The sequence below is a fragment of the Leuresthes tenuis genome, unplaced genomic scaffold (genome assembly GCF_036924035.1).
Source record: "Leuresthes tenuis unplaced genomic scaffold, fLeuTen1.0.hap1 SCAF_19, whole genome shotgun sequence".
In the NCBI taxonomy this organism is placed as follows: domain Eukaryota; kingdom Metazoa; phylum Chordata; class Actinopteri; order Atheriniformes; family Atherinopsidae; genus Leuresthes; species Leuresthes tenuis.
The window spans coordinates 29,710,936-29,734,435 of NW_027325373.1; the positions used below are offsets into that span (position 1 = coordinate 29,710,936).

General features: G+C 40.1%; 1 protein-coding gene and 2 non-coding genes across 3 annotated transcripts in view; 1 reads left to right on the forward strand and 2 right to left on the reverse strand.

Moving 5' to 3' along the window:
* Positions 1–3,212: 3,212 nt before the first annotated feature.
* Positions 3,213–3,286, reverse strand: trnan-guu (transfer RNA asparagine (anticodon GUU)). The gene has a single exon. It is a non-coding gene; the product is annotated as a tRNA-Asn (tRNA).
* Positions 3,287–5,529: 2,243 nt separating this feature from the next.
* Positions 5,530–5,603, forward strand: trnai-gau (transfer RNA isoleucine (anticodon GAU)). The gene has a single exon. It is a non-coding gene; the product is annotated as a tRNA-Ile (tRNA).
* An 8,118-nt stretch (positions 5,604–13,721) lies between these two features.
* Positions 13,722–23,500, reverse strand: part of psmb10 (proteasome 20S subunit beta 10) — a 28,811-nt gene continuing 19,032 nt past the window's right edge. The window contains exon 8 of the mRNA XM_072372017.1: positions 13,722–14,020. Within this exon, the coding sequence (XP_072228118.1) occupies positions 13,909–14,020 (112 nt within the window). The 3' untranslated portion in view covers positions 13,722–13,908. The remainder of the gene's footprint in view (positions 14,021–23,500) is intronic.

Below are 23,500 nucleotides of genomic sequence, written 5' to 3' on the forward strand. Positions count from 1 at the left end.
CTGAAGGACCTGGAAAACAGTTTGACATGTGAGCGTCATATCCGTGAAAAGTGTGAGCAGGAGCTCAAGGAATGCAATGAAGTCATTGCAGAATTTTGTGAAACACTGAAACCACCAGTATCTGAAACTGAATATCAGTCAGTTGTGAAAGAGCTAGAGAGCTTGAAAGAATAACTCAAAGAAAAGACTGCCTCCAATATTGCTCTTGCCTCCAATATTGATCTTGCCTCCAAACTAAAGGCACAGGAGGAGGCAACAAAGACACAGGAAAAGAAGGTGGCAGAACTTATGAAGGCTGTGTTTCTATCCGTAATCATCAAGCCAGAAGAAAGAACAGAGCTGTACATCCTCCCAGAACTCCATTTAGATAAGATATGTCTTCCACCAATGAACGTAATAGTAGAAGAGCTGGCTTCACAAGTGGAAGTATCGAATCTAGAAGTGGAGGGAGTCAACAAAGCAGAACCACAAGGGATCCCTGAGCCACCAAAAGAGAACGTTACATCAAAGAAGCGTCGACGCAAGAACAAAAAGACGCCAGAAACCATTGTAAAGAACCAGCCGGAAGTCATCCAGGAACCTCAAGACACGGAGGACATTTCATCACCGATCCATATACAGGAACCAGAGAAGATTTCCGAACCTGTGGAAGAAAAAGAAATAGAAAGGGCTTCTGAAGACTCACAGGAAGTGATTCCATCAGATTTGGCTCATCAGGCTGGAGTGCCACAACCAGACGTGGTCCCACAACTGGTGAGTGACATCGAAATGGAATTAGTCCCACAACCAAAAGATGTCTCAGAGCCACCAAAAGAGAAAGTTTCTTCTAAAAAGCGTCGGCGCAAAAACAAAAAGACGGTAGAGACCATTATAAAGAACGACCAGCCTGAAGTCATCCAGGAAACTCAAGACACGGAGGACATTTCATCCCAGATCGTTGTCCAGGAACCACTTCCAGGAAACAATCAAGAAAGAACTTTCATTGTCATCGAAATGGAACCAACCTCTAAACATTCAGAGGACTCTCCAACATCAAACCCCTTACATGCCACAGAAGACATGTCTCTTAAACTTGCAGTACCAGAACAAGCAGTGGACAAGTTTAACCCCTCAGAAGAAAGACCAGAGCTGCCTTCAATGTGGAGGCGCTTCAAAAAATATATGACGCCAAAACATCGCCGACAACAACATCAAGAGAGAAAGTAGCGGCAGCATTTAGTATTCGCACATAAGACTAGTCAACCAATGAAATCTCTATACATCCTGTTACAGTAACATCAATAAAAATACTTAAAATGTAGATATCTTTTGTACGGCTCTATCTTTTCATCCTGAACAACTGCACTGACTGAAAGTATCAGTGAATTGTTCTCACAACTGTTAAGAGCATTATTGTGTCATTCAAATAAGAATATGAATATGTTCCTACAAAAATTATTATCACATTGATTTATGTGTTTTAAATAAAATAAAACATTGTAAAAATAAAAAAACTAAATTTGTTTGGATTCTTTTATCAAAATAAGAAACAGTTTTACTTGTCAATTAAAAGGTAATTTTCTTCAAAAGTTATTCTTCCGAGAATAAATAAGGTATTTCTTATATTGTTGAGGGTTTGATATCACCTTTTATTGTACATATTTATGCACTGTGCTTACATAGAGTTGATACACTCCTTTTTGAATGAAACAAGCATTGACCCCACAGTGTGAAGGGTTAGAACACTACATGCTTACAGGAGGAGTCAAAACAGGTCAAAACATTTGAACCATTAATAGATTTTACAGGTGTTAAAAGATTAATTTCACTGTTTAGTGTCACGACAGCTGGAATGTACATCAGCATATGGATTAGTGTCTAACAGGAGGACTCCACTCTGGACGCACAATTTTCCTCTTGCCTGCGGAAGGATTAAAGATCTTGGACTTTCTATATGAAGACAGTGGAACAAAGAGTAGATTTTATTTACCAATCTGACAACATCATTTACAACTAAAAGTACTCTTCAACAGAACAGAACAATTCAGGAAACACTGATCAGCATCAACGCCTGAACTCATTCAGCAGTGTGGTGAAAACAGAAAAATACTGAAACTTCTCTGTTTAAAGGAGAAACTTTCAGCTGTGGGGCAAGATTTCCCTGCAGGTTCCTGATTTTCTCTTTGTTCGCTCAGTCTGTTGTTTTCTGTCCTCACTTTAGTCAACACAGTCCGACAGTAAAAAGCTCATTCTCTCTCTTTATCTAGTGTTTACATCACTGTGTCGACAGCACAGTTACACATGTATGCTGTTCAGTCAATGTTGACTTTTTATGCTGTTTCACATGTTCTGCTTTGAACATAAAATCTGACATCGTGGAGCTTTTATCATTAGCATCAAATATTTAAACATTGTTAGACATAAAAACATCCATTCACTCCATTCAAATTGTAAGAAGTTTTGTGTCAGACAGGAAAAACGGGATCACACTCCTCAGCCTCCCTGGTAAGGTCTATTCGGGGGTACTGGAGAGGAGGAACCACATTTTCACAGTTTTCTGTGTAATGGTTCATTATAAAAGAAGAGTCCACAAAGCCTGAGTAGCAGACCTGTGCTTCATCTTGACTTGAGGCATTTCAGGAGAAACTGACACCAGGGAGCCTCCCGCAGAATTAATCTGGTTTTAATTATTGTCAAAACAGGTAAACTTTCTTTCACTTTAGTCTCATGGCATACTAATAACCATTTGAATGATAGGGGATGTGTAAATAACTAAAATTATTTAATTTAAATTGACTCCTCCGCATGTGGCCCATCCAGGTTGGTACCTGTTGAACACACACATGCACAGGGTCACACACTCATGGAGACAGATGCCACACACTGGAGCGGTAGGGCAGCCAATTACAGCGCCGGGGAACGGAGCCTTCCTCAAGGGCCATGGAGCTGGAGGTTGACTAACACTCCTCCAGTTGTCAGTCCACCAATCTTTATTTGAGCGGCGAGAATGGGAATGAAAGGTTATTGGAGCACTCTAACCACAGAGCCTGACAGCTTGTGGGTACAGTGTTACCCCAGCTTTCAATTTACATACAACTGGTTAGAATTAGGAAGAATGTTCTGTTTGGTTGTGAAGGATGAGGATGCAGCCATAGAAAGACAAGTGCAGACCATGTTCTGAAAACATGGCAGCAGTATGTGTAAGTTATCAAGGACCTGTCGGTAAACCTGCTCGTCCCTGGGTGGACTCGAACCACCAACCTCTCAGTTAACAGCCGAACGCGCTGGCCGATTGCGCCACAGAGACTCTGTCAGCATTCACATTCACAGCCATTATAAACCGTGTCAACGCAACGTGTATTTGGAATGTTTTGGAGGTGCACGTCAGGCTACGGCGTAGGGGTCCACATCCATGTCGTAGCTACATCGTCGAAATGACGGAGAAGTATAAACTACGTTTTAGAGATCAGTAAGTCTAGAGTGTGCCCCCTATTCTGTGTGGCCTCTGCTACATGCTGAGTCAGCCCAAAGTTGTCCAGAGTGTTACTCAGGTCTTTAGTCCCTTTGTCCTGAGGGTTGTCCATGTGGATGTTAAAATCACCAACAATAATTACACAGTCAAAATCAACACAGATCATAGACAGCAGTTCACTGAGGTCATCAAAAAAGTCTGCACATTATCTGGGGGGCCTGTAAACATTCAGAAACAGGACTCTGGATGAGGCCTTGAGCTGTATAGCCATATATTCAAGGGACTGAAAACTTCCAGGAGATAACTGCTGACACTGAAATGATTCATTAAATAAGACTGCGACCCCTCCTCCTATCCTGCTCACTCTGGCCTCACTGATAAAACTGTAACCTGGAGGGGTCGACTCAATGAGAACAGCAGCTCTGTTATTTTGGTTAATTAAGAACATTTTCCCAGCTAAATAGACTCATAGATATGAACAGTATCCACAACATTTTATTCTGTCAGCTGACAACAGCAGAAGATTTACCAACAGCTGCTAATGATGAGGGAAATGTTTTCTATTTCCATAAATCACCTTCATTTTTTGTCCTTTTCAGCAGCCGCTGATCACTCCCAACCTCAGAGACCGACTGAGAGTCGACGAGCAGACAGCAGAGGATGGATCAGCGTCTTCTCTAAACTGGGACTAGCAGGAGGATTAATAGCAGTTGCAGTAGCTCTGTTGATTATACTCATCTCGAGTCGTTCAAACTAAAAATCAGTGCCTGAGAGGCTCCTGCAGAAAAGAACCTTAATAACCTCTAATCATTCCAGTAGATGGTAGTAATGCTCCTCACACAGCTGATGTGTTCGCTGACATCAAACTGTAGTGGTTCACAGGAAGTGATGTTTTTCTTTCTAATGACACAGACAGTCAGTGGGTCTACATGATGAGATTAACTCGATTATAGCTATAGTTGGGTTATGCTCCTTATCTGAGCAAGGGTAATTATCCTTGGATATATGGCGGTGAATGAATCGAATCACTGGTAAAAAGCACGTCTCAGTACGACAGGTGGCGCTGTGCCCATTTCATCTATCGCTAATAGAGCAACTTCCGGTTGACGTCTTCACCACCACCACCAACAACAGCAAAACTAAGGCAGAGCAAGATGAAGCTACGTCCTCTACATTTTGTTTGTGATGAGCATGCTTATTGCACAAGAATTTCCAGAATTAAAAAGCTCCAGTTAAACCTGCTGACTGGCAGATGTGCAGAGTTCCTGCAGCAAAGCATTAAATCTGCTCCCAGAAACCAGTGACTGTAATATGAACTCAATGAAGATTGTATTTGAAAGTATTTATTTCTTTTTAAAATAACTCATCACATTTTCTCTGTTTTGTTTTGTTTGTGCTTCTGTTTTGTGTGAAAATCAGAATAAAAGAAAACGTCTTCAGACAGTTTTGTTCTGAGCAGCGTCTCACATGAACTCTGAGATCTGAATCTGTGTCGAGTTTTAAGTCAGTGAGTAAATTTTATTTAAATGGAACTTTTCAAGAACAAATGTCACAAAGTGCTTTACAATAAAAATAAAACAATAAAAAGATAATAACTGAAGCACATTACGATGTTAAATAAGGATAAAGCATACCATACAGTATCCAATACTTTTCAGAAAACCAGGTTAAATAGATGTGTTTTAAGAGGCTTTTTAAAAATGTCCACTTTTCTCACACATCTTAAATCTAATGGAAGAGAGTTCCAAAGTGTAGGAGCAACAACCTCTGAATCACAGTCTCCTTTAGTTCTCAGCCTGGATGGAGGAACAACCAACAAACCTGATCAGAGGACCTCAGAGTCTTGTTGTTATGATGGGGCTGCAGCAGTTATTGGACATATGAAGGGGCCTGAACACGCAAGGCTCTGAATGTGGGAACAAGAACTTTGAACTGGATTCTGAACCTGACTGGGAGCCGCTGTAAAGAAATCAGAACTGGTGTTGTGTGCTGAAAAAACAGCACCGCACGAGGCATAAAGGGGAAGAAACATGAGAGAAACAATGGTAATATGAAGAATCCATTATATTGCTAACAGAGTCTCTGTGGCGCAATCGGCCAGCGCGTTCGGCTGATAACCGAAAGGTTGGTGGTATGAGTCCACCCAGGGACGAGTAGTTTCACCAATAAATTGTTGATATCTAAGACATATTGCTGCCATGTCTTCAGAACACGGTCTGCACGTCCTCCTCAACCAAACTGAACATTTTTCCTATCGGCAACCACTTGTATGTTTGGTAGTAAATCGAAAGCCGCCGGGGTAACGTGTCCCACTGTACCCACAACCTGCCAGGCTCTGTGGTTAGAGAGAGCGCAAAAAAATAAAAATTGGTGGACTGACAACTGGAGGAGTGGTAGTCAACCTCCACCTCCACGGCCGAGGTGCCCTTGAGGAGGGCTCCGTACCCCCCCTGCTCCCCGGGCGCTGTGATTGGCTGCCCTACCACTCCAGTGTGTGGCATCTGTCTCCATGAGTGTGTGACCCTGTGCATGTGTGTGTTCAACAGGTACCAACCTGGATGGGCCACATGCGGAGGAGTCATTTTAAATTAAATCATTTTAGTTATTTACATTGATCCTCTATCATTCAAATGGTTATTAGTATGCCATGAGACTAAAGTGAAAGAAAGTTTACCTGTTTTGACAATAATTAAAACCAGATTCATTGGTTGGCTCCCTGGGGTTGTAATTGCAAGACAGTTTCTCCTGAAATGCCTCAAGTCAAGATGAAGCACAGGTCTGCTACTCAGGCTTTGTGGACTCTTCTTTTATAACGAACCATTACACAGAAAACTGTGAAAATGTGGTTCCTCCTCTCCAGTACCCCCGAATAGACCTTACCAGGGAGGCTTTTCAGTATTTTTCTGTTTTCACCACACTGCTGAATGAGTTCAGGCGTTGATGCTGATCAGTGTTTCCTGAATTGTTCTGTTCTGTTGAAGAGTACTTTTAGTTGTAAATGATGTTGTCAGATTGGTAAATAAAATCTACTCTTTGTTCCACTGTCTTCATATTGAAAGTCCAAGATCTTTAATCCTTCTGCAGGCAAGAGGAAACATGGCTCTGATGAGGCTGAAGAACATGAGGAACAATTTACTAAAAGTTTATTAAACTTTTTGCATCGTTTCAGTCCAACAAACACTCCTGCAGTTAAGGTGTTACACACATATGTTATCTAACTTTTTAAACAAAATCACGTGAATATATATATATATATATCATTTCTATTGAGAAATGCAGCAGATCGCCAGAGTTTCCTCATGTGTAAGAGGATGGAGGTGAGTTTGATGGGTCAAACACACAAAAATCACCTGAGCAGTCAGATCAAGCAGCTTTAAGCAGCCTGGTGGTTTTACTCTCTTTGGCTCCACTTTCTCAAGATGTCCTCTGCTGCGTCCAGAGTGGAGTCCTCCTGTTAGACACTAATTCATATGCTGATGTACATTCCAGCTGTCGTGACACTAAACAGTGAAACTCATCTTTTAACACCTGTAAAATCTATTCGTGGTTCAAATGTTTTGACCTGTTTTGACTCCTCCTGTAAGCATGTAGTGTTCTAACCCTTCACACTGTGGGGTCAATGCTTGTTTCATTCAAAAAGGAGTGTATCAACTCTATGTAAGCACAGTGCATAAATATGTACAATAAAAGGTGATATCAAACCCTCAACAATATAAGAAATACCTTATTTGTCCTTGGAAAAATAACTTTTGTAGAAAATTACCTTTTAATTGACAAGTAAAACTGTTTCTTATTTTGATAAAAGAATCCAAACAAATTTAGCTTTTTTTATTTTTACAATGTTTTATTTTATTTAAACACATAAATCAATGTAATAATAATTTTTGTAGGAACATATTCATATTCTTATTTGAATGACACAATAATGCTCTTAACAGTTGTGAGAACAATTCACTGATACTTTCAGTCAGTGCAGTTGTTCAGGATGAAAAGATAGAGCCGTACAAAAGATATCTACATTTTAAGTATTTTTATTGATGTTACTGTAACAGGATGTATAGAGATTTCATTGGTTGAATAGTCTTATGTGCGAATACTAAATGCTGCCGCTACTTTCTCTCTTGATGTTGTTGTCGGCGATGTTTTGGCGTCATATATTTTTTGAAGCGCCTCCACATTGAAGGCAGCTCTGGTCTTTCTTCTGAGGGGTTAAACTTGTCCACTGCTTGTTCTGGTACTGCAAGTTTAAGAGACATGTCTTCTGTGGCATGTAAGGGGTTTGATGTTGGAGAGTCCTCTGAATGTTTAGAGGTTGGTTCCATTTCGATGACAATGAAAGTTCTTTCTTGATTGTTTCCTGGAAGTGGTTCCTGGACAACGATCTGTGATGAAATGTCCTCGGTGTCTTGAGGTTCCTGGATGACTTCAGGCTGGTCGTTCTTTATAATGGTCTCTACCGTCTGCTTGTTTTTGCGCCGACGCTTTCTAGAAGAAACTTTCTCTTTCAGTGGCTCTGAGACATCTTTTGGTTGTGGGACTAATTCCATTTCGATGTCACTCACCAGTTGTGGGACCACGTCTGGTTGTGGCACTCCAGCCTGATGAGCCAAATCTGATGGAATCACTTCCTGTGAGTCTTCAGAAGCCCTTTCTATTTCTTTTTCTTCCACAGGTTCGGAAATCTTCTCTGGTTCCTGTATATGGATCGGTGATGAAATGTCCTCCGTGTCTTGAGGTTCCTGGATGACTTCCGGCTGGTTCTTTACAATGGTTTCTGGCGTCTTTTTGTTCTTGCGCCGATGCTTCTTTGATGTAACGTTCTCTTTTGGTGGCTCAGGGATCCCTTGTGGTTCTGCTTTGTTGACTCCCTCCACTTCTAGATTCGATACTTCCACTTGTGAAGCCAGCTCTTCTACTATTATGTTCTTTGGTGGAAGACATATCTTATCTAAATGGAGTTCTGGGAGGATGTACAGCTCTGTTTTTTCTTCTGGCTTGATGATTACGGATAGAAATACAGCCTTCATAAGTTCTGCCACCTTCTTTTCCTGTGTCTTTGTTGCCTCCTCCTGTGCCTTTAGTTTGGAGGCAAGATCAATATTGGAGGCAGTCTTTTCTTTGAGTTGTTCTTTCAAGCTCTCTAGCTCTTTCACAACTGACTGATATTCAGTTTCAGATACTGGTGGTTTCAGTGTTTCACAAAATTCTGCAATGACTTCATTGCATTCCTTGAGCTCCTGCTCACACTTTTCACGGAGATGACGCTCACATGTCAAACTGTTTTCCAGGTCCTTCAGTTTTTCCTCCCAAATGGAGCAGCTATTCTCTGCTGCGACTCTTCTGTCTTTTTCTCGTGTTAGAAAGAAATTCTTTTTCAGCAGCTTAGTCCTGACAATATCCATCCGATGGTATAAATAGTTGATCTTGTCCTTATTATGTTGGTAAGATTCCTGTAATTTCTCTGATCCATAATCTTCATCAGCAGCAGAGGCATTAGAGGGAATCTCCTCGGTTTGTGAAATTGGAAACTTCAGGGTGACGCAACGAACTTTGGAGGCCTGGGGATGATCCTGCACAAGCTGGACGTCCTCGGACTGAGGAGTCACAGCCGCAGCAGAGACCTGGGATGGTTCCTTTTCCAACAGCTCAATTTCTGAGCTTGATGTTAACATTTCTGATCTGTTGGTGGGTTCCTCCAAACCTTTGTTACTGCCAAAAGTAATGTTATATTTGTAGGAGGCCTGGGATTGTTCTTTTTCAAACTGGTCATTTCCTAGGCTTGATGTTAAAATTTCTGATCTGTTGGTGGGTTCCTTATAACTTTCGTTACTGCCAAAAGTAATGTTATATTTGTTGGAGGCCTGGGCTTGTTTGTCGGTTTGTGAATTTGGAAACTTCCAGGTGACGCGACAAACTTTGGAGGCCTGGGGATGATCCTGCACAAGCTGGACGTCCTCGGAATGAGGAGTCACAGCCGCAGCAGAGACCTGGGATGGTTCTTTTTCCTCTTCGTCATTTACTGTTTGAGGAGACGGGGAATCCTCCGAGGCCTGGCATTGTTCTTTTTCCAAAAGGTCATTTTCTGACTTGTTGGAGGGTTCCTCATAACTTTCATTATCACCAAAAGTAATGGTATATGTGTAGAAATCCTCAGGTAAATCGTCGTCTACCATGTCACACCACTGAAGTTGAGCAGATGATATCTTGGTTTGACTCATTTTGCTTGTTGTTTTTAAGAGCTTGTCAAAATGACTATTTAAGATAGTAATAAAGTGTTGTTTTTAAGAGTTTGTTAAAATGACTATTTAAGATAGTAATAAAGTGTTGTTTTTAAGAGTTTGTTAAAATGACTATTTAAGATAGTAATAAAGTGTTGTTTTTAAGAGTTTGTCAAAATGACTATTTATAATAGTAATTAAGTGTTGTTTTTTTAGGCGATGTGAAAATCGTTTACTGTGACTTTCAAATTTGCTTCTAAAACTGGACGTGTTTCTTCAGATAAACTCCTGACGAACTGTGAAAAAGGAGTGAAAATGTCTGGCCTATATAACATTTGTGAAGTCAAACAACATCAGAGGTGACATCAATTGTGATGTCAAACAACATCAGTGATGACATCACAATTTAGTGATAAGACTAAAAAAGAGCAATGGCGCTCCGTTCTCAGCCACCATCTTGTGTGCTGTTTTGCGCTCTTGTTCAGTTTTATGATTATACATTTTTAAACTTTTTTTCTGTGAAATCTCAAAATATTATTGTCCAGGTCAGTTTTAATGCATTAATTGTATGTTATGGTACTCACAACTTCTTTCTTCATGCCTCCACTGGAAAATTGGATCTTATTCTGTGATGATCTGCAGGTTTGAAGGCCTCTGTTTTGTCTCTCGTCTGGTCTGGTCTGAAATTGCAGTCCGGATTCCAGAATGTTCATTTTTGTTCTCTGTTAATCACTTGATGACTTCAGCTGAATACTTCATGTCACTGTCACGTTGGAAGGTCCACTTCTGCCAGTTTTTCAGCAACCAGTGTAATGTTTCCCACCAGCAGTGTTTACCAAGACAGAGTAATGTCAGTTTTTAAAATGTTTCCAAGGTAAGCCTTTTTCCACATTTGATATGTTTTTCCTGCAATTCCATTCAGTTTTATTTATATAATGCCAAATTACAACAAATGTCATGTGACAACAGTGGCTCATATTATTCAGAAGTTCAAAACCCACGGGACAGTTGCCAACCTCCCTGGACGTGGCCGCAAGAGGAAAATTGATGACAGATTGAAGAGACAGATCGTTCAAATTATATCCAAAGAGCCCAGGACAACCTCCAAAGAAATTAAAGGTGAACTCCAAGGCCAAGGTACATCAGTGTCAGATCGCACCATTCGTCGTTGTTTGAGCCAAAGTGGACTTCATGGGAGACGACCAAGGAGGACACCACTGCTGAAAGAAAATCATAAAAAAGCGAGACTGGAATTTGCAAAAATGCATGTTGACAAGCCACAAAGCTTCTGGGAGAATGTCCTTTGGACAGATGAGACCAAACTGGAGCTTTTTGGTAAGGCACATCAACTCTATGTTCATAGACTCAAAAACCAAGCATACGAAGAAAAGAACACTGTCCCTACGGGGAAACATGGAGGAGGCTCAGCAATGTTTTGGGGCTGCTTTGCTGCATCTGGCACAGGGTGTCTTGAATGTGTCCAAGGTAAAATGAAATCTGAGGACTATCAAGGCATTCTGGAGAGAAATGTGCTGCCTAGTGTCAGAAAGCTTGGTCTCAGTCGCAGGTCATGGGTCTTCCAACAGGACAACGATCCAAAACAGAGAAAAGCGTTGGACTATTCTAAAGTGGCCTTCCATGAGCCCAGATCTGAATCCCATTGAACATCTGTGGAAGGAGCTGAAACATGCCATTTGGAGAAGGCACCCATCAAACCTGAGACAACTGGAGCAGTTTGCTCATGAGGAGTGGGCCAAAATACCTGTTGACAGCCTCAAAAGGTTGTGCAACAAAATATTAAGTTATGGGTACCATCATTTTTGTCCAGCCCTATTTCATTAGTTTTTTTTTTAATAATTATGTTAATCAACATTTCAAACGTATTGGCTGATTTTGATTATTTAATTTTCAATGCATTTTTATTTATTGTTACTTTTGTAAGTTTCAAGTGCTTTCAGTGAGAATTGTGGGTTTTTCCTTCTTTAACTGAGGGGTACCAACAATTTTGTCCACGTGTGTACATTCTTGACAGTGGTTGAAGGCTAAAGATTGTTGAAGTTGCATAGATGCCTTGAAAATATTTTATTTTAGGATTTCCCATTCCTTTTTTTTTCTATTCAATTACTCAGCTATTAGTGGCAATACCAGGTTGGCACAGAGGAAAGTTATATTTGCAGGATTGACTGCCACTAAGAAGACTATAATACATTCATGGTTTTCCCTGGACATCCCCTTGGCAAAGGAATGGTTAAATCATTTTAGAGACATTGCTGTTTTAAAAAGGTCATTGGCTGTCATGCATAAGGCACGAGCATCTACTGTGCAGGCCTGGGATGCTCTTATTGGTTCTCTTTCTGACATAAGATTGCTTGCTCTTATATAAGGTGTTACTGTGAATTATGTTGTCTGATTGCAAAACGCTCTGACTTCTAATGCAAAGAGTTCTGAAAATGCAACTCCTTTATCTTTGTAGGTCAGCACATTTCCTGTCCTCTACTTCTCCTTTTTCCATTTACCTATGTATACTATGTACATGAATATATGTGTGTATATGTGTATGTATATATCTTACATCTTGTATTCTTTATATTTTTCCTTAAAAGGTGTTTAATGGAAAGACAATGCTATGTTTGTTATATAATGTTCAAATTGTTCAATAAAAAAAGTGTCACAAAAAAATGGTCAGAAAAGACAGGGTTATGAGGGAACACTGTTAACTGTTCACTCTCAATGCCATAAGTTAGAACAAGGTCAAGGGTATGATTAAGGCAGTGAGTAGGTCTGTGAACACTTCCCAGCCAGCATGAGGTCCTGGTGTTATAACACCTGCTTCTCGGGTTCTGCTAAGGGGTGGCTAACAGGGTTAGCTACACTAAGTGGCTCTGTACCGACTAAAGGGACCTGGCTAGCTTTCAGGTGCTTTTCAGCAGCGAAGAGCCAAGCGTCCAATGTAGATAACCCTGCCTTCAAAACTACAAAAAGACTACATTTGTTACATGTACCATTACCACTAAAGGAGGCAGAGGAGTAACTAAACATCTGACACGCAGAGCAGGTGAAAGCAGGAGATGGAGGTAGAGAACTGGTAGCCATGCTAAGCTAGAGAACCAGACACACCGCTAAGTAAAAAATAAACACCAAAAATCTATAAGATTGAGTGTTAGAATAGAACAAGTATGCGATAGAGATAAATGTGTAACTTATAAGATGAAATCGTGATTTGTAATAGTCCAAGAGGAGCACGAAGTTCCACAGAACACAAAGGTAACAAGCAGTGATGCAATACGTTTTAATCCAAAGAGTCAACCAATGTCTACTCATTCCAAATAGATGGATATGTGTCCAAACGTTATAGTACTAGTTTATGGAGTATAACTCTGCAAGTTATCCAAGTTCTGCAGGGACTAGTCACCAGGTTCTCAGAGTTTAAATCAAACAAGGCGAAATGGCATTAAGTCAGTATGCTCCCCTCTGCTGGAACCAGCTCCCTGTCAGACTGAGGTTTGTTCAAACTGTAGCCATTTTTAAAAAAGGCTGGGGCGACTCCTTTTTTCACTTTTTGTCTTATTCCCTAAATTCTTTTTAGCTCTTGGCTGCACTTTTGTCAAATTTGTCTGAAGTTTGTTTATTTCACAATTTGTGCTCTGCTACTCTTGTAAACATAATTTACACAATTGCATTAGAAATAATGTTATATAATGGATTTGACTTTTTTGTCACTCATTTAAAAGTTTTATCCTGTTTTTCATATCACTAACTAATTTAACTTCGAGTTGCCTTTGTATATGAAATGTGGTATAATCTTGCCTTGCCTATTTAAAATATGATAAACTAACTTGGCCTTTCCTTTGGGGCAAAGTTATTGCAAAACTTGCCATGTAATGCAGAAATAGGTCAAAAAGAAATGTTCAGAACTCAGTGTTTTCATTTTGAAAAGGGTCAATCCAAAAATTGCAACAGGAATTTTTTTGAATTTATTTAATAGTTTTGGCATGAAACAATCACTCACTTGACTATAAGCTATGTTGGTGCTGCTACAGTTTTAAGTCACAAAAATGATAAATACAAATTCCAGTGAAGCTATCTTTCAGCCTTGTGGTTGTGTGTACCAAGTAGCAAGTATTGATCATTTAACAAATAATTTTGTTACTAATTAGTACTTACTTTTTAATCAGTTTACTACTGTTCAAATATAGTTGAAGATAATGAATTTATTCCAGAGAGTAGATTTTAAGCATATTATTCAGTGTCCATCAACTGAACAGATTCGTCAACCACGTCCAGGGAGAGAGGGGTCTCAGTGTCGGTCAGGATGGCTGTGGTACCAGGCTTATACCTGTACACCCCCTCTCTAAAATAAAAGACAAAAAAGTACAAAAATAATTATTTGTTTTGTGTTCAAAATGAAATGAATCACATTGACCACTACACATATAATTAAGTTTAGTTTTTTAAGCAGTTCCATTGCGTTTAATCCCAAAATCATGATTCCTTATTATTCTTTAATACAAAGTCTGACAATTTAATGTCAGTGGCACCATTTAATTAAAAAAAAAAGGAGCCAAGCATTTATCTTAAGTCAAAAGGATCCGATACAATACCTATGGTTTCATAATTGACATACATTTATTAGAAAATTATAGGTCATTCAAAAATAAAAAAAATAAAAAAACACAAAGCAAATACTCTCACGATTTACGTTCTGTTTCATGTCTTGTCTCGTCATTTCCTGTTTTATTTTGAAAAATCACTGACTGTCCCCTCCCGTGTCAGGCGTCTCATTGTCTTCCCTGATTCCCAAGTGTTTCCACCTGTTCCTCTTGATCCCTCATGTGTTCAAATAGTCTGCGTTTCCCTTGTCTTGAGCCAGTATGTCTCTCCCCATGAGCTTCAGTACCAGCTTCTTGAGCCATAGTTTTCACGGTCATAGATTCCACGAGCCTGCAGTGAGCAATCCTCCAGTAGAGCCATCTTGTTTTGTAATTTATTCTTGTTCTTAGTCATAGTTTATTTATTCAATCCGGTAAGTTTCATAGCCTTCTTTGTTCCTCCGTTTCAAGGAGAGATTTTTCGTTGCAACCTTTCATGGTCGCCTCCGTTAAAGGAAGCTTTAAGTTTATAGTCAAAGTTTTGTAAGAGTGCGTCCTTTGTTAAATCTGCCTCATTAGGAGAGCATGTCTTTGTTTTGTTAAAGTGTTCATAGCTTTTCTGATTCCCTCCTGAGTTGGAGCAGTTTATGTTTTGTAAATTTCATAGCTGCGCTCATCCTCCACCATAGTTACTGAGGAGAGCGCTTAGGATTTTCATAGCCCATTACTTTGCTCTGCTTGGAGATCCTCGCCCTGCCTTGCTCTATGTGCTTTGTTTAAATAATAAACATCTCTTTGAATCCAAAAACACCCTGCACTTGTGTCCTGAGTCCCGAGGTACTGACAAATACAGCAATTTACCTATTTAAAACCGTATTAACTCGAAACAGGGTCAGTTCAAGAGTTTTCACATTTTCTATTTATGTTTCTGTATTTATCAGACGCTTTTATCCAAAGCGACTTACAAATGAAGATATAACAAGCTATATAAAAAGCTAACAATAAAATACATAGAAGGAACCCACTAGTCCGACTCTGTCAGAGGTGACAGAGTAGAGATAGGGTGCAGGCATAGAAGGAAGTGCAGAAAGATAAAGTGCAGAAATAGAGGGGGTAGGGAAGTGTTAGGATAGGAGATGCTCTCTGAAGAGCAGGGACGGCCCTGTTCTGGTAGCGCTCGGTAGGTCATTCCACCATCGTGGGACGACACATGAACAGAGTTTGGATTGTCTTAGGCGTGGTGTAGGAGCTGCTAGACGACAATCCTGGGACCAACGGAGGGACCGAGTTGTGACGCAAGCCTTTGCAAGAGCATTCAAATAGATGGGAGCCGTTCCATTAAGCACTTTGTAGCTAACATCAGTGACTTGAATTTGATGCAGGCGGGTAAGGGCAGCCAGAGGAGTTCAATGAACAGAGGGGGGACGTGTTCTTTTAGGCTGATCGAAGACCAGACGCGCCGCCGCGTTCTGGACCATCTGCAGAGGTTTCACTGCACAGGCTGGGAGACCAGTTAGGAGAGCATTGCAGTAGTCAAGGTGGGAGATGCCTGCACCAGGAGCTGGGTGGTATGTTGGGTTAGGTATGGTCTGATCTTTTTTATGTTTAGTAATGCAAAGCGGCATGAACGAGCAACCGAGGTAACGTGATCTTTTAAGGTTAGTTGGTCATCAATCATGACACCCAAGTTTCTAGCAACCTTTGATTGAGCAAGAGATAGGGATTCGGTTTGGATGCAGATGCTGTGATGTATGGTTGGTTTGGCTGGAAAGACAAGCAGTTCAGTTTTTGGGAGGTTAAGTTGGAGGTGATGGGCTTTCATCCATTTTGATATGTCAGAGAGACAGCCTGAGATTCGTGCTGAGACCGTGTGGTCGTCAGGTGGGAATGACAGATAGCGCTGGGTATCATCAGCATGACATTTTCTCATTAACTTAATTCATTTTCTTAATTAAATTAAGCTGATTCAATAATGAAGTTGATTTAACTTGATTTTTGATTCGTTAAAAAGGAACCCTGACTTCTTTCTGCAATTTCCAGCTGGTCAAACAGTCTGGAGCCATTGAGCCAACATGTGTCATAATATTGTACAACAAATGTTTACTCAGAAAACTAACATACCAGAAGTATTCACTCCAAACCCACATTTCCAAGCCTGGATTCCAGTTGTCTGTGTGAATGGCAGAAAGCCATTTGGCTCTCTTTGAATTAATTAATTAATTAATTTTTTTTTTTAAAACAAAAGACAACCTCAACTTCCTTCAGTTTTTCCAGCCAGTTAAACAGTCCACAGCTATTGAGCCAGCTGACACCATATGCATTCCCTCAAGAGAGGGTATGCACCATTGACTGTCTATAGTATATTACTGCTCCACCTAAACTTAGATATGTACTCCTGAATTGCAAAAACATTCAATGTGGAACACAACAAGTGAATATCATGTTAAATTAAAGGTTGTTAGTTCTGACAAGGATCTTTACAATGTACCAAATAATTTGTTGACAATGAAGATTAACATTGAGAGGTAATTTATTATTTTAATCAAGATAAAATTGTTTCTATGATTATAAAAAAAGATTACATAGTTAAAGTTATAGTTAAAAAGATTACACAAGTGCACAGTTTATTGGTCTCATACAGTTTTATGCCAGTATTATATGGAGAAATGTTACTTACAACATCTTCTAAACCAAAAAGCACACCATACTGTCCGTTACTTAACATATGGAGTGTGCATATCCTGCTGGCGTTTGTTTATGCAACACTTAACAGTGAAAAACATGGAGATAATTATGAAGCATGCTCCATTCGAGTAGTGTCTGAAATGCATCAGCAGCTGTTGAAGTCTACCCACTACTTAGTACTCTAAAAAGGAAACACTATATGTTAAGCAAATGAGTGAGTGAAGGTGTGGACAATTCAAACACAGCTCTGGTCCAACTCAAGGGTAAGTGACAAAATTTACTGGAGTGAACAACAAAAGCAAGACCTACAACAGTGGTTCTCAACCTTTTTGAGTCGCGACCCCCAATTTAACATGCATTGCTGTCCGCGACACCCAAAGTCTCTTAAGTTTTACCCGCTTCAAGCTCTCGTGTGCCTGCACCTCAGAGCAAATGACACATTGTGGGTAGTCAACGCTGTTTTTTGTTGTGCAGGAAAAGCCATATTTCAAAAAGTCGGGCTGATATTTACAGAGCCTCGAACCTTTATCAGCTGCAGGTGTCGGCCCGGTCAGTGCCCTTCTTTTCTCTGGTGGTGGTTCTGGTGGCTGATCTTGGGACCCCTGCTGCTGCTGACTGTCAGGAACACTTTTTCTTTTAAGCCATCGCTCCATTTTTCCAGCTAGCAAAGTTGCTGCAAATGTGGCTAAAACAACAATGCGCCTGTTTTTTTCAAAAATATTTTTTTTTCTTCATTCTCCCCCAACCCCCTCCCCCCACCACTTCACCACAGAGTGCTTCACTGACCAGAATCTGACCCGCACAGATTAGAATCGCATACAAACGCTGCGTTGATACAATGAATTTTAGACAAACAATGAAGGAGAAAACAACTCTCTGTTTGAAATTATGTCATTTAATATCAATGTAACAACGCTTACTTTTATAATGTTTAAGTAGCCTAATGTTTAAGTTTCCGTTCTGCGATTTCAGACTGTCTATGAACGCTTTCTGCAGCCACCGCTCCTGCAGACAGCAGACCGGGGAGAAAAAAAATGTCTTTGCTCTGATGATGTGTGAATGACAACGGCAGACATGAGACTAGTGGACAGGTTCTTTGTTGTTGTTTTGGTGTAGCCTAGTTACAACCGACAGTAACTGGTTTTGAGTAATAAAATGCCTGTTTAAGACCAACCGCTTGTCGTCCTTCTAACGTCCAGTCGGAAGCTACATTAATTTTGTGCTTTTATATTTTTCCAAAATGATTTGGCGACCCCCAGAGATCATCTCGCGACCCCAACTGGGGTCGGGACCCCAAGGTTGAGAATGGCTGACCTACACAACAGGGTTTTAAATTAAGGGCAACAGACAGGAGTACGTTAAGAGCCGTCAACATGAAGCGTTTTACAAGTCCTCTCAGCTGAGTTACTGATAGAGACTGGCTGCCACTGGCTGGAGGAAAGGTGACTGTGACGCTTATTTTTGAATCAGTGGCCAGACTCGCTGGATTATTGGTGGTTGGACTTACCAGTGGATTTATGGTAAGGATACCTTTGTGTTACTATTGTTACTATTGTCAAGCCAAATTAGGCAAAAATTAGCGATTATGTAACTAACAACTGTTAGACCAATGAGGTTAAATTGAACTTTATTTAAATAAGACGTTTGCAAATAATAGTGAGTTTTAAACAGTGAAGTGAGTATGGAACAGTATTATTGTCACAGCTCATGTTTTGTTAAATCTTGTTTCAGGTCTTTTCATGTTTTCATGTTTCTGGTCATTTTTTTTCCCCTGTCACCTGTTTCATTGTCCTCAGCTGCATTCACTCACTAATCACCCTCCTCAGTATTTAGTCTCCCAGTTGGTTCATGTTCACTGCAGAATCCTCGCCTACCCTTCATGTCATGCCACAGTTGCCAACGTTAAGGCTTGTTATCCATGGTCTTGTTATTTATTAATCATTGTCTTTTCTCGTTATTAATTCATAGTCTTGTCTTGTTTTGTTTGGTTATTCACAGTTCGAGTATTTTTGATAACCGGCTCAGCCAAGCTTTTGGTTCTTGCTCCGTTTTTTGTGAATAAATCAAGTTTTGCTTTAAAGAACTGCATCTGGGTCCTACCTTCACCACCATCCCTGACAATTATGTTCAACTGTAACTCACTCTTCCTGTGAAGTCCAGTAATAAAATTAATACTCAGGTAATATCTGCAAGACCGGTTGAGTTTAACTAATAAATGTGTGATACTTAACTAAGACCTGAAAAAACGTTGCTATATTTGCAAGTGCAGCTAAGTACCCAAGCGGCCTTTAACTAAACAGTATAAGATTGTGATGAGGAACTCGTGATATGACGATACATGTAAGCAGGGGCATTGCCATTTTAAAAGAAAAAACATTATTTCAAGTGCAGCTAAGTACCAAAGGGTCTTTAACTAAAGACTGTATAGTTGTTTAAGATTAACCCGTGATAAGTAACATAAAACCAGTTAAGTTAAAGGTGAGCATCCATAGTCTGTGTGAGAAGACTACAGGAATAACAAACTCCGTGCCGCATGTTATAAGAGAAATCTTTAAGAGAGTTTGCAATACAAGATCGCAATAAGTGAATCCATCTTTGTTTGTTTGTTTACTCGTTTGCTGCGGTGCTGCTGTTTGTTTGCTGCAGTGCTGCTGTTTGTTTGCTGCGGTGCTGTTGTTTGTTTGCTGCGGTGCTGCTGTTTTGTTTGCTGCGGTGCTGCTGTTTGTTTGCTGCGGTGCTGTTGTTTGTTTGCTGCGGTGCTGCTGTTTGTTTGCTGCGGTGCTGGTGTTTGTTTGCTGCGGTGCTGCTGTTTGTTTGCTGCGGTGCTGCTGTTTGTTTGCTGCGGTGCTGTTGTTAGTTTGCTGCGGTGCTGCTGTTTGTTTGCTGCGGTGCTGTTGTTTGTTTGCTGCGGTGCTGTTGTTTGTTTGCTGCGGTGCTGCTGTTTGTTTGCTGCGGTGCTGCTGTTTGTTTGCTGCGGTGCTGTTGTTAGTTTGCTGCGGTGCTGCTGTTTGTTTGCTGCGGTGCTGCTGTTTGTTTGCTGCGGTGCTGTTGTTTGTTTGCTGCGGTGCTGCTGTTTGTTTGCTGCGGTGCTGCTGTTTGTTTGCTGCGGTGCTGTTGTGCTGCTGTTTGTTTGCTGCGGTGCTGTTGTTTGTTTGCTGCGGTGCTGTTGTTTGTTTGCTGCGATGCTGCTGTTTGTTTGCTGCGGTGCTGCTGTTTGTTTGCTGCGGTGCTGTTGTTTGTTTGCTGCGGTGCTGTTGTTTGTTTGCTGCGGTGCTGCTGTTTGTTTGCTGCGGTGCTGCTGTTTGTTTGCTGCGATGCTGCTGTTTGTTTGCTGCGGTGCTGCTGTTTGTTTGCTGCGGTGCTGTTGTTTGTTTGCTGCGGTGCTGCTGTTTGTTTGTTTGCTGCGGTGCTGCTGTTTGTTTGCTGCGGTGCTGTTGTTTGTTTGCTGCGGTGCTGCTGTTTGTTTGCTGCGGTGCTGCTGTTTGTTTGCTGCGGTGCTGCTGTTTGTTTGCTGCGGTGCTGCTGTTTGTTTGCTGCAGTGCTGTTGTTTGTTTGCTGCAGTGTTGTTATGTTTGCTATGCATGTATGAATTTTAGTGAAAGTGTGGTGAAACAGCTGCTGAAGGTAAAGCAAACCTTGCGGTATACTTTTGCTACTTGTTGCTGGTGACATAATGACAGAAGTAGTGTTTCATTGACTAGTTACACAGATTAACTCCATTCAAATTGATTAGCTGCTAAAGGGAGAAACATGGGGAATACCTGTTTTAAAGCTAACCGGGAGTTAAGTGGGAGTGCTAAAGACATGTTTCAGAAAAAAAACAGATAATATTAAATACTCAGACAGATGGGAAAAGAAATTTGATTTTGAAGGAAATTTGAACATTGTAAAATTGCTCAATTCTGGAAGTAAATCCAGTTAAAAACACAATGTTTGAAAGACGGATGTAGACATTAGTACAAGTTTGTGAATTAAGATTTAACAGCTCCTGAGTTAAAGTTCAGGAGATCTCAGAGAAACAAGCAGGGCATTTCAAATCTTTACTCATTTCACAGGAAAAACTGTCTGAGCAAAAGATGTTTTACAAACTGAGATTTTTATCATTTTCATATCAAACCTGCCATTCTTAGGCAAAGTCCTAGAAAAAGTTGTATACCAACAGCTTTCTGACTTTCTCCTGTCTAACAATGCTTTTGATACTTTCCTCTCACAATCTTGATTTTATGTGTTTAACTGACACTTGGCACGACAAAACCAGAGTGGCGAGGGTCTTTGTGCCATATTCAGGGCCAATATACGCACTCACAAATTGACATTTGTTTTTTTCCTTAATTTGAGCATGTGTCATTTAAAATGGAGATAAAACAATCTTCCATACTATATATCACCACAGAATTGCTTTATAGATGATTGTACTGAATAACTTTCAATTGTGTGCACTGCGTTTGACTGTTTAGTCATAACAGGGGACTTGAATGTGCATTTGGATGTAGCCCATAAAAAGCAAGCTGAAGAACTCACTGCTGTCCTTGAAATGTTTGGTCTAACTCAGCGTGTGACTGAGCCTGTGACTGTTATTTCAAATATGGATGTCGTTGATGTTGCTTTATCTGATCATTTTTGTTTTCTTTGACCTGTTTGTTACACCCAAACCATCAGTTGGATCTTCATCGATAAATGACAGAACAGGAACACAGTTTATGGAAATGATTAGGTTTGAGAACACCCCGTGTTCTAACGTTGATGTTCTGTTGAGCTCTTACACATCACGTCTTTTAAATGCTTTGGATACCATTGCTCCTGTCAGAAGAGAAGGGAAAAAAAAGAAGAAGAAGAGAAGAGTCGGTCAGGGCACAGAAAAGGGAGTGCCGGAGAGCCGAAAGGAAATGGTGCAAGTCAAAGCTGTGTGTGTTCAACTAGACTTTGTGTAGAACGAGGGAGAGTTATTTTTCTGAAATCATCAAGAATAACTCTCGTGTCTTGCTTGCTACAGTAAACAGATTAACAAACCCTCCTGTTTCACTGCCTTTAGAACATCGAAAGGTTTCTACATCGAAGGGTAATGAGTTGTTGGAATATTCTTTAATGACAAAGTTCAAGGCATTAAGAATTAAATAGTTTCCACCTGAAACAGGTCTGAGACCAGACAGTCTAACCTTTCAGGTGCAGATGATTTTCAAGCCAAACTGAAACATTTTCTAAATTTGAGGAAAAACATCACAAGTTTCACCAGAAACATGAGCAGAAAATGGAGAATTTAACATATTCGTTACATCTGATTAACTTCCCTAAACTTAAAGGCACTGATATCATGCAGCATTTATCTCATAACAGAGTAGCAAAGTGCTTTACAGAAAGGGTTAAAGTGAGTTTTAGGATATTCACAAAAACACAGCAATAAAATATGCTACGGGAGTCGGATATCAAACTATGTATTTCTTAAAGGGAAATTTAAAGACAGCTGCAGTGAATCAGAGTCACAACGAGTCAGGTTTGTTTTTATGGTGCATTTATATTCAGCCTCAGTGACCAGAGAGTTGCACAAGTGGAGTAATATATTAATGCTATTAGCAGTTCCTAAGCCTGCAGATAAATATTACTTAAATTAAGTAGAAATGTTGTGAATGTGCGTGTTCAACAGGTGCCAAACTGGATGGATCAAATGCAGAGAGTAATTTCGTGTGACTTGTAACACTTGTCAATAAAAAGTAATCTTAATGTATTTCCACAGCAATGGAAAAACAACATCCACAGGTAAATCCATAAACCATAAAGACTTGATTTTAGCATTATTAGATGCTATTTAACTGCTACATAAAGTAGCAATTTATAAATGTGCTGCACATATTACAAACACTGATCCTGTCTCAATAGGTAATAGAAAAGCAAATGAAGAAGATAAAAAAGCTGCTCAGTTACCAGAAGAAAACCTCCTCTCCAAAGAGGAAACTCACATAGAAATAAATTTACTATGCACAGTCGAACTTATGAGTAACCTGAAGGAAAACCCATACAGTCAAAGAGTTTGTTCAAATATGCTGCAGTATTGAGCCATGGACCATGTCAGTTCCCGAGGCCGGAGTACCCTTTTCAACGCGTTTGTATGGAATTCATTGAATTAAATAAAGGTGGAGAAAAACGTTTATGGCTGGTGATAATTGATGTTTTATGAAATGAGTTGAAGTATTTCAATGTGCACAGGCAGATGCACTCTCAGTAGCAAAAGCATTGGTGTATGAAACATTTCCTAGATTTGGAATTCTACAGCGATAATGGGACACATTTTGTAAACAATGTCATCTCTCTGATAGCAAAGAACTTAAAAATAGATCTCAGAAACCACATAGGGTGTGGCTAAAATAAGACAGGGACAGACAGACAGCAGCCGTGGCATCCATTTAGATTACCGGGATTTTGTGAGTTAAAGGGAACCAGCTGTGTATTGTTAGTCATTATTCTTATTATCGTATTCCTAATTCTATGGTATTAAGCACAGATTAATAAAAAACTAAAAGATAATGCATTATAATGAATCACCCTCAGACCCTTGACACAGA